The 12,084-nt window shown below is 35.0% G+C and overlaps 1 protein-coding gene across 1 annotated transcript in view; it reads right to left on the bottom strand.

The window, feature by feature from the left end:
• LOC134684415 (ankyrin-1-like) overlaps positions 1-12,084 on the bottom strand; it is a 42,025-nt gene that overhangs the window by 2,775 nt on the left and 27,166 nt on the right. Inside the window, exons 10-13 of the mRNA XM_063543699.1 lie at positions 11,617-11,988; positions 10,520-10,777; positions 9,074-9,373; positions 6,686-6,956 (exon numbers count right to left, since the gene is read on the bottom strand). Of these exons, the coding sequence (XP_063399769.1) occupies positions 6,686-6,956; positions 9,074-9,373; positions 10,520-10,777; positions 11,617-11,988 (1,201 nt within the window). The remainder of the gene's footprint in view (positions 1-6,685; positions 6,957-9,073; positions 9,374-10,519; positions 10,778-11,616; positions 11,989-12,084) is intronic.

Genomic DNA, 12,084 nt, shown 5'->3' with positions numbered 1-12,084 from the left:
GTTTCAAATGAGAAAATTGAGTTTCTCGACATCACCATAACTTTAGAAAACGGAGTCATGATAAGCGACCTTCACACCAAAAAAACTGATAAACACCAATTTCTCTCTCCGAAGAGTTGTAACCCGAAACACTGCTCCAGGAGCATTCGGTACAGCCAAGCCATCAGGTTAAAACGGATTTGTTCATCGGAATCAAAATTAAACCATCGTTTGGGTAAACTCAGACAGCAACTCAACTCAAGAAGTCATAAGAACAAAAATATTTCAGAAGCTTTCGGTAAAGCAAAAGAAAAAGACCGAACAAACCTACTTGAAAACAAAGAAGAGAGCCAAGACAAATAAATCCCGTTTGTTGTTTGTTTTCATCCTCACCTGACAAATCTTTCATCAATTGTCCACAAACACTGGCGTCTTATTGAAAATGATCCTTCCTTAAACGAGATTTTTCCATCACCTCCCGTTATGGCTTACCGCAGACCAAAAAACCTCAAAGATATTCTAGTACCATCCAAAGTATGTAAACGGGAGATATCAACAATCGGAGGTTATAAACCATGCGGAAGGGGCAGTTGTAAGTGCTGCAAAGACGCCAACAACGAAACCCAGTTCATCAGCACAGTCACAAAGAAAAATTACAACATATTTATAACATCAAACTGCAAAACGCAAAATTGCATTTATGTTCTAACGTGTGGAACTTGCAAATTACAATATGTTGGTGAAACAGAAACACCATTTAACATCCGACTAAATAACTATCGGTCATTTTATACAAAAGAAAGGAACTGCCCAAAATCATACAAATTAATTTATAGAAATTCATACAATTAATCGAACATCTATAAATGTGTTTAACTTTTATTCCAACTTCATGCAGTTATTTGAAGACATTATATATATATATATATATATATAACTCGTCTAAACATCAACCCAACAATGTTAGATCTGTAAATTTGCTTTCGCAAATGTTTGGTTCTTCCCTCGCCGGGATTCGAACCCATGCTACTGTGATATCGTGACACCAAATCGCCTGCACTGCAGCCGTCCCGCTAGACCACACGACCACCTGGGCTCTCAAAAAAAGAGCTTTCGGTGGCCATATGTTACCTTTCCACGTCAGTTTTAATCTAGCGGCGTACTACAGTACATGATATATAAGGCATGAAGATGTTATTGTTACAGATCAGCTAAATTATCTATAGTAAAGGATCCTACAAATTAATGTAAGATACAGTCACAGAAAATAATTATATTCATAAGTACGTCTGAGTCAGTGACAACCCTACAACAGATGTATCCATCAGTGGTGGTGATACATGGCTGTGTACATAATGTATATACAACTCGTCTAAACATCAACCCAACAATGTTAGATCTGTAAATTTGCTTTCGCAAATGTTTGGTTCTTCCTCATATATATGATCCGTTCATCCTATACTGACTCTTAAAATTCAAGAGTCTATCTAAAAATTAGGGTATTTTTCTAAAAATGAGGGTACTTGGCCTTCCAAATACCGTTTCGATCCCTAACATCACTAAAGAGACATTTATTGTCGAAATCCGGATCTGGTGTACTAAAACAAATTTGACACCGTATGTTTTTTGGCATAACATCGTGGCACAGGTTATTTTTTTTCTGTTCAGTATTAATTTAAATTTATATTAAGATCCATTTTGTTACATCTTGGGATCAATTTTATTTGGCAATCACCAATGGCAGTCAGCATGGTTAAAGAACATCAGATGTTCGATCTGTTAGTCAAATGCGTTTTGTTTAAATATAATTTTTCACTTTTTTGGTCTTTTGGAAAATGTTGTTTGTACTGTTTATAGACCTTACTGCAACGAAATTTGTTTTACATGCACACGTATAAAAATTGCGGTTTTTATCCAACGCAATCATAAGTTTGAACGTGGTTTTCAATTTAGACTCGTTTATGTTTTTTCTTTTGGGCTTGTATCATATTTTCCCTTATATGATCCATTCATACTATACTGACACTTGAAATTCAAGAGTCTATCCAAAAATGAGGGTAGTTTTTTTTTCTAAAATTGAGGGTCCTTTTTATATGGCCTTCTAAATACCGTTTCGATCCCTTAAATCACTGAAGAGACATTTATTGTCGAAATCCGGATCTGGTGTACTAAAAAAATATTGACACCGTATGTTTGTGGCATAACATAGTGGCCACAAGTTATTTTTTTTCTGTTTAGTATTGATTTAAATTTATATTAAGATCCATTTTGTTACAACTTGTGATCAATTTTATTTGGCAATCACCAATGGCAGTCAGCAGGGTTAAAGAACATCAGTTGTTCGACCTGTTAGTCAAATGCGTTTTGCTTAAATATACTTTTTCACTTTTTTGGTCTTTTGGAAAATGTTGTTTGTGCTGTTTGTAGACCTTTCTGCAACGAAATTTGTTTTACATGCACACGTATAAAAATTGCGGTTTTTATCCAACGCAATCATAAGTTTGAACGTAGTTTTCAATTAAGACTCGTTTATGTTTTTTTTCTTTTGGGCTTGTATCATATTTTCCCTTATATGATCCATTCATACTATACTGACACTTAAAATTCAAGAGTCTATCCAAAAATGAGGGTAGTTTTTTTTCTAAAATTGAGGGTCCTTTTTATATGGCCTTCCAAATACCTTTTCGATCCCTTACATCACTGAAGAGAAATTTATTGTCGAAATCCGGATCTGGTGTACTAAAAAAATATTGACACCGTATGTTTGTGGCATAACATAGTGGCCACAAGTTAATTTTTTTCTGTTTAGTATTAATTTAAATTTATATTAAGATCCATTTTGTTACATCTTGTGATCAATTTTATTTGGCAATCACCAATGGCAGTCAGCAGGGTTAAAGAAAATCAGTTGTTCGACCTGTTAGTCAAATGCGTTTTGCTTAAATATACTTTTTCACTTTTTTGGTCTTTTGGAAAATGTTGTTTGTGCTGTTTGTAGACCTTTCTGCCACGAAATTTGTTTTACATTCACACGTATGGCAGTCAGCAGGGTTAAAGAACATCAGTTGTTCGACCTGTTAGTCAAATGCGTTTTGCTTAAATATACTTTTTCACTTTTTTGGTCTTTTGGAAAATGTTGTTTGTGCTGTTTGTAGACCTTTCTGCAACGAAATTTGTTTTACATGCACACGTATAAAAATTGCGGTTTTTATCCAACGCAATCATAAGTTTGAACGTAGTTTTCAATTAAGACTCGTATATATATATATATATATCCAACATTGTTGGGTTGATGTTTAGACGAGTTGTATATACATTATGTACACAGCCATGTATCACGAGAGAGCCGTGGTGTAGTGGTTAGTGCATCGGACTACTAGCATAAAGGTTCCTGGTTCGATTCCCGTCTGGGATGAAAATTTCAGGAACTCAATTTTCGGCTCTCCCTTGACACCATTTGCGAGTATGGTCTTGAGGAAACGATGATAGTCCGTCGGAAGGGGACGATAAATGGCTGACCCGTGTTAAGAGAGAGCCATATCTCTTGCACGTTAAAGACACCCTTGTAGATTTCGAAAAAGAGTAGGCTAATGCCGCTACAAGGCAGAACTCGCACCCGCAAAGTGGAAAGGGATTAATATAAGTTGCAAAACTTGTTTCCCAATCCACTATAAATAAATATGTTTAAACTAAACTAAACATGTATCACCATCATTGATGGCGATCCGATGGATACATCTGTTGTAGAGTTGTCACTGACTCAGACGTACTTATGAATATAATTATTTTCTGTGACTGTATATTACATTAATTTGTAGGATCCTTTACTATAGATAATTTAGCTGATCTGTAACAATAACATCTTCATGCCTTATATATCATGTACTGTAGTACGCCGCTAGATTAAAACTGACGTGGAAAGGTAACATATGCCCACCGAAAGCTCTTTTTTTGAGAGCCCAGGTGGTCGTGTGGTCTAGCGGGACGGCTGCAGTGCAGGCGATTTGGTGTCACGATATCACAGTAGCATGGGTTCGAATCCCGGCGAGGGAAGAACCAAAAATTTGCGAAAGCAAATTTACAGATCTAACATTGTTGGGTTGATGTTTAGACGAGTTGTATATACATTATGTACACAGCCATGTATCACCATTATTGATGGCGATCCGATGGATACATCTGTTGTAGAGTTGTCACTGACTCAGACGTACTTATGAATATAATTATTTTCTGTGACTGTATATTACATTAATTTGTAGGATCCTTTACTATAGATAATTTAGCTGATCTGTAACAATAACATCTTCATGCCTTATATATCATGTACTGTAGTACGCCGCTAGATTAAAACTGACGTGGAAAGGTAACATATGCCCACCGAAAGCTCTTTTTTTGAGAGCCCAGGTGGTCGTGTGGTCTAGCGGGACGGCTGCAGTGCAGGCGATTTGGTGTCACGATATCACAGTAGCATGGGTTCGAATCCCGGCGAGGGAAGAACCAAAAATTTGCGAAAGCAAATTTACAGATCTAACATTGTTGGGTTGATGTTTAGACGAGTTGTATATACATTATGTACACAGCCATGTATCACCATCATTGATGGCGATCCGATGGATACATCTGTTGTAGAGTTGTCACTGACTCAGACGTACTTATGAATATAATTATTTTCTGTGACTGTATATTACATTAATTTGTAGGATCCTTTACTATAGATAATTTAGCTGATCTGTAACAATAACATCTTCATGCCTTATATATCATGTACTGTAGTACGCCGCTAGATTAAAACTGACGTGGAAAGGTAACATATGCCCACCGAAAGCTCTTTTTTTGAGAGCCCAGGTGGTCGTGTGGTCTAGCGGGACGGCTGCAGTGCAGGCGATTTGGTGTCACGATATCACAGTAGCATGGGTTCGAATCCCGGCGAGGGAAGAACCAAAAATTTGCGAAAGCAAATTTACAGATCTAACATTGTTGGGTTGATGTTTAGACGAGTTGTATATACATTATGTACACAGCCATGTATCACCATCATTGATGGCGATCCGATGGATACATCTGTTGTAGAGTTGTCACTGACTCAGACGTACTTATGAATATAATTATTTTCTGTGACTGTATATTACATTAATTTGTAGGATCCTTTACTATAGATAATTTAGCTGATCTGTAACAATAACATCTTCATGCCTTATATATCATGTACTGTAGTACGCCGCTAGATTAAAACTGACGTGGAAAGGTAACATATGCCCACCGAAAGCTCTTTTTTTGAGAGCCCAGGTGGTCGTGTGGTCTAGCGGGACGGCTGCAGTGCAGGCGATTTGGTGTCACGATATCACAGTAGCATGGGTTCGAATCCCGGCGAGGGAAGAACCAAAAATTTGCGAAAGCAAATTTACAGATCCAACATTGTTGGGTTGATGTTTAGACGAGTTGTATATATATATATATATATATATATATATATATAATCTGTTGTACCGTCCGAAACATAAACTACGATAACATATTTGTCGTCATATTCTCTTCGCCTGTTTATACCGGATGTTTCATTCAAAAATTAATTCAAATCATCGAATATGATTCACAGTGAACATAACTCCTGTGAGTCAGTTTTACAAAAATCTCAATCATGTCCATTGAAGAATAGTTTTCATCATTAACTGATCAGAATCATATTGTATAGCCAATTTTGATTCGATAATTGTTCAATTTGTAACCTTTCCGTATAATAAGTCAATAGATATTAACAATTCATTCTAGCTGCGTGAAAAACTGAAAGCATTTTTGAGTTATTGTCCAAAAATTTATAAATCCTTTGTAAATGAATAAAACCTCACAACTAGAACACGTAAAAGCTACAATTTATTATAAAAATTAAAAAGGAGCTCATGTTAATTGATATAAACAATTTAACAAAGTTTCTTGCAAATTGTTGAAATCGCTTTTGAGTTATTGTCAGAAAACTGGAAAATTATCCCTTTTAAATGAAAAAAAAAAAAAAAAAATCGGAAACATAAAATCTAAAATTTATAAAAAAAGCTCACGTCAAAAGATGTAACAGTTCACCAAAGTTTCATACGAATTGGTTCAAGCGTTTTTCAGTTATTGTCCGTCATGTTGACGACTGACGGCCAGACAGACAGATGGGCAACGGTATACCATAAAACGAGCCGTAAACAGGCGTATACAACAGTCAATACCTTTTGTGCATCTCAAGTGGGTTTGTTTTAACAACTACGTCAGGAACTCTAAAACCTTAGCAATGGAGACATATAAATGTTTTGGTTCCTTTCAGGCTTATGATTAAGTGCCAGTCTGCCTAAGAATCAGGCAGTGCTGAAATATAAACAAAATACCCCACCCAATTAAAAATCGATTTCAGTTCATGAAATGTAGTTATGCACAAAAATAACATTCATTTCTGTTTTCTGTTCTGTTAATAGAAGATACAATTTGGTTGAAATGCACTAGAAATTGACGAAAAAGGAGAGATAACTCTGTAATTTGCTATCATTATAACCAATTTTCTAACCAAGTCGAAAGACCAATTGTTTTAACTCAGGATGATGATAAGTATTAAATAGCATGATTAGCTAGTTGTTTTTTTTCTGATCATGTTTTGATTTTTGCCTAAATTGCCTGATTCTTACAAAGACTGGCACTTAAATACTAGTCTAGATAACTTGAGAGTTCTTACCGATATTCATCATGGAAGTATGTAGTGACTATATCCTCAATAGGAGCTAAAACACAACCACATCGGACAAGATGATTAAATGATGACAAATCTATCTTCAAATGTTGATGACTTGGAACTTCATCATGAAGTATTTCCAGCTCCCGGATATCTGTAATCATTCGATATATAAAGCAATCTAAAGGTCGTCTGAATTCTGAAGAAATCAGATTAAGCTTTGCCCCATGGCTTATCAGCAAACGAATAATATCATTTCTCTCCTTTTGTGTCTCTGAAATATTAAATTGTCCATCTAAACAAATAATTCAAATTGTGAAAAAAGAGTAAAAAGATGGCCGAGTACTTGTTCGAGTTTTGTGCATAATGTTTGTGTGTTGTTCTGTTGTTCCACTGTTGTTTCTAGTTTCTGGACAATATGGTGACACATTATGTATGCGCATGTCCCAAGTCAGGAGTCTTTAATTCAGTGGTTGTTGATTAGTATTGATCATCTTAATTCTTTTTCGTCTATTGTTTGTTAAATAACTCAGTTGGAGATAAAGGATACTACAGATACAGTTAAGTCGGCTTCATATCTTGACTTACATCTAGAAATTGACAATGAGGGTCGGTTGAAGACAACACTTTACGCCAAAAGAGATGATTTCAGCTTTCCAATTGTGAACTTTCCATTTCTAAGTAGCAACATTCCAGCAGCACCTGCATACGGGGTATATATCTCCCAATTGATACGATATTCCCGTGCTTGCATTTCCTATCATGATTTTCTTGATAGAGGGTTACTGCTCACAAGGAAGCTATTAAACCAAGAGTTCCAAATGGTGAAGTTCCCTTCGTAAATTTTACGGACGCCATCACGAGTTGGTTGACCGTTATGGAATAACCGTTTCACAAATGATATCGGATATGTTCCTTACGTTGTAACTACAATCCCCTTCCCTTTCATGAATTTGACCTACCGAATTAGACTATTTACCGGATTTGTAATCACGTAAGCAACACGACGGATGCCGCATGTGGAGCAGGATCTGCTTACCCTTCCGGAGCACCTGAGATCACCCCTAGTTTTTGGTGGGGTTCGTGTTGTTTATTCTTTAGTTTTCTATGTTGTGTCATGTGTACTATTGTTTTTCTGGTTTTTTTTCATTTTTAGCCATGGCGTTGTCAGATTGTTTTAGATTTACGAGTTTGACTGTCCCTTTGGTATCTTTCGTCCCTTTTTTGTTAGTTTTCTCGTTTAATGGGTTTTCATTTTTGATTTAAGGACCTTCATAGAAAAATATGCGATTGGGTTATGTTCATTGCTGAATGCTATGCGTTGACCCATGGTTGCTAACTTCTTCATCATTTGGGTGGAGATGGTTTTGTTTTGTATTATTATTAAGGAAACGTCTTTTTGTTAAGAGTTATAATATAAATAAGCAAGTTTCAATTTTGCTTGCGACAAGTAAAGCTTCTCTTTAATTGAAAATAATTCGATTTTGAATGTAACGAGTCTTCTGATTGGCTGATGTTGTTTTGTTTATCAGCTTATAGACATAATTTAGTATATCTATTTTTTAAAGAAACAACTGTAATATATTTTGTGTCTATTCAAAATAACCTAGAAAAATGTGATGCACACTTTAAAATAACCCGCTACGCGGTTTTTTCCAATGTGCACCACATTTTTTATGTAATTTCTTCATAGACAGAAAATATATTACAGTTATTTCTTTTAAAAATAAATTTACCGCAAATAAAAAATACATTGAACTTTTAATTGTTCACATGTTCAATAGTGACAAAATAATATTGGAATGCAAACAAACATCAATTCAAAAAAATTATTTCATCCCTATGATCTGCACAACTGAAAACATTTCGAAATGATCCCCTGTAGTGAATCAAACACTTACCCGATCGAGGAACAGAAAACTGCACAAGACCATCAATGTAACTCAACACAGTGAATTTTCGCGAACGTCAGCACTTTTGTTTTAAAATTCTATTCAATGGCTTCAGATAACTGTAGACTTCGAATACTTAGCTATTATCTTACGAATTAATTTTGATTTATTTCTCATCGAAGATGTTTACATTGAAGATATTGTATTGCATTTGTTATCGAATATTTTCGTCGTTTGGTGATGACTTTTAACGTTTACGACACATCTCCTTTTATTCATTAAAAAAAATCATAAGCATGCATTTCATAATATAAAGGCCCTTAGAAAGAACATCAATTTATTTTCAGAATAATCCCAATCAGCATAATGTTTAAACGAATATGATAACGTATATGTCTCGAAGACTGAATTTCGTTTTTCAAAAAAACATAAATGTTCTTATTTTTCTTTCGTATACTGTTGTGTCTGTGCTTATTCTGCTTATTCTGAATTAAATTACCTATGTCACATGCACATGCGTAGTGAAGAGCACTTTTTCTTCCATAGTCTACAACATTGACCTCTGCACCATATCTCAACAGTTCCTCCACTAGTTGCGTCGTTCCCTTTTTAGTAACATCAATAAGGTTAGAACCATCTCTAGAATAAATATTTGGGTTAGCTCCTTTATGAAGGAGCTCCAAAAATAATTCCGTTTTTTTGCACAACTCGCTGTTATGTAAAACTGACTGTAAACAATTTCCTACAGATGGATCAGCCCCTGCCTGGAGAAGATTTCTTCCGATTTCCATCGTGGACCCTGCATAGAAAAAATATAACTTAAATACTAATCAATTAACATGATACTTTTCTGTTTACAAAACTTTGAATTTTTTCGAAAAACTAAGGATTTTCACTCCAGGAGTAGATTACCTTAGCCGTATTTGGCAAAACTTTTTGGAATTTTGGGTCCTCAATGCTCTTCAACTTTGTATTTGTTTGGCTTTTTAACTATTTTGATCTGAGCGTCACTGATGAGTCTTGTGTAGACGAAACATGCGTCTGGCGTATAAAATTATAATCCTGGTACTTTTGATAACTATTTACATCACTGGGTAGATGGCACTGCTGGTGGACGTTTCGTCCCCGAGGGTATCACCAGCCCAGTAGTCAGCACTTCGGTGTTGACATGAATATCATTTATATGGTCATTTTTATAAATTTTCTGTTTACAAAACTTTGACTTTTTCGAAAAACTAAGGATTTTCACTCCAGGAGTAGATTACCTTAGCCGTATTTGGCAAAACTTTTTGGAATTTTGGGTCCTCAATGCTCTTCAACTTTGTATTTGTTTGGCTTTTTAACTATTTTGATCTGAGCATCACTGATGTGTCTTGTGTAGACGAAACATGCGTCTGGCGTATAAAATTATAATCCTGGTACTTTTGATAACTATTTACATCACTGGGTAGATGGCACTGCTGGTGGACGTTTCGTCCCCGAGGGTATCACCAGCCCAGTAGTCAGCACTTCGGTGTTGACATGAATATCATTTATATGGTCATTTTTTTAAATTTTCTGTTTACAAAACTTTGACTTTTTCGAAAAACTAAGGATGTTCTCACCCCAGGAGTAGATTACCTGAGCCGTATTTTGCACAACTTTTTGGAATTTTGGGTCCTCAATGCTCTTCAATTTTGTATTTGTTTGGCTTTTAAACTATTTTGATCTGAGCGTCACTGATGAGTCTTGTGTAGACGAAACGCTCGTCTGGCGTATACAATTATAATCCTGGTACTTTTGATAACTAATTACGAGTTAAATATGGCATAGCTATACTCATTATTTCTTCGTTTTGCTTTTGGTACGACATATTGTGCTTCCTATCCATGATCTTTACATATCTATTTGATTACTTAATGCTGGAAATGTTCAATTACATAATCTAAAACAGTTGTAGAATTACCTTTTTGACAAAAGATGTTAAGTGCAGTTCGACCTCTCTTGTCCACTGCTTTGACATCAGCTCCATGACGAAGTAACTCGTTGATTATATTATTTGTAAAAGAAGGATTTGATTTTCGAGATAAAATTCGGTTTCTGTTCCTATTTCGATCTCCATAGCGCTCAACAGCAACAATTAATGCAGATTTTCCTTCATCGTCAGTGGCATTTACACTTATTCCATTATCAATAAGAAGTTGTAATAATATCATTTCAGCATCTGCAATATAATATAATGTACTAGAAATTAGAAAACATTCACTAACAAAGTTCTAAATTTACGGTAAATGGTTTCCGTCTCTATGATAAGCTTCCTACTATCATAGATTTTTAAAAAAAAAGATCAAAGATCACAAATTGAACAGAAACGGGAAACCGATCGTAAAATTTCCAAAATTACTGACCAACAATAAATCGTATAATGTGTTATAAAAACTTATTTTTCTTTAAGGATAATAATATCGAAATCCTTTATTACATGTATCAAAGTTTAACCTGAGTATGTTGATTTTTTAATCGAATCGCTGAAAAGTTGACAAATACACCAAATCGACGATATACCATGATTGATTTGATTGTGATGAAACGTTATTATAAAATCCAGTGCTATTCATGTGTAGCTGTTCAAATCCATTTAATTTCAGACTATTAATTTTACATATAAACAGCTAACATCGGTAGTACACAAGTTTGTGAATCTGGATTCTTAACGAAATGTTAAAAACAAATGAATAGTTTAAAGGGTTTTTATGTCTTTGTTTTTATTAAAGTTTCCGATATTATTTTTTTTTAATATACTACCAAAGTATTTGCTAACCAGGATGACACACACACGTTTTACAGTTAATTTTATGAATAAAAGAATGACTTGGTAATTTTCATTCCATGTCGCATTACAATACGTGACATTAAAGCGATGTACTAAATAAGGATGATTGCTTGTCATGTTTTGGATTTTTTGTCAGATTTTCGAAATCCTCTGGTTTTATCCATTTGAATGCCTAAATATTTTGTGAGAATAAGCCGACTAGACATACTCTATGTATTTTTACAACAAACCTCTAGAGATGTGTGGCATTTCACTGAAAAGTACATGAATTGCTGATTGTCCTTTTTCATTAGTAATATCAGCCAGTGCTCCTTTTTCCAAAAGAAGTGACACAGTGTCAATATCGCCTGCTTTTACAGCTGATAGCAATGGAATATAACTACGGTTATGACTGTTCGGATTAGCGCCATGTTGAATTAATACCTCAACTACTCGCGACTGTAGTGTCATCATCTCTTTTGTACAGTTGTAGTCGTGCATGTAGTAGCGTTCGTAAAGATTTGTCGCTAAGAAAAGAGGGGTTCTACCTGATACTTCAAGTTCGACTGGTGGATTTTCACTATCCATTAGTTTTGAGACAACTTCTGCTATATTAGATTTCGCTGAAATATAAAAACAAACGTGACAGATGAATGAGTTTTATTTTTGTCAAAGGAAAAGAATGATCTTGCATACTCACTCAATTAAAAACTTCCAAG

Source organism: Mytilus trossulus, chromosome 9, assembly GCF_036588685.1.
Source record: "Mytilus trossulus isolate FHL-02 chromosome 9, PNRI_Mtr1.1.1.hap1, whole genome shotgun sequence".
Taxonomy (NCBI): Eukaryota; Metazoa; Mollusca; class Bivalvia; order Mytilida; family Mytilidae; genus Mytilus; species Mytilus trossulus.
Note: the sequence above shows the minus strand (reverse complement) of the source record. Positions and strands in the feature narration are given on the sequence as shown.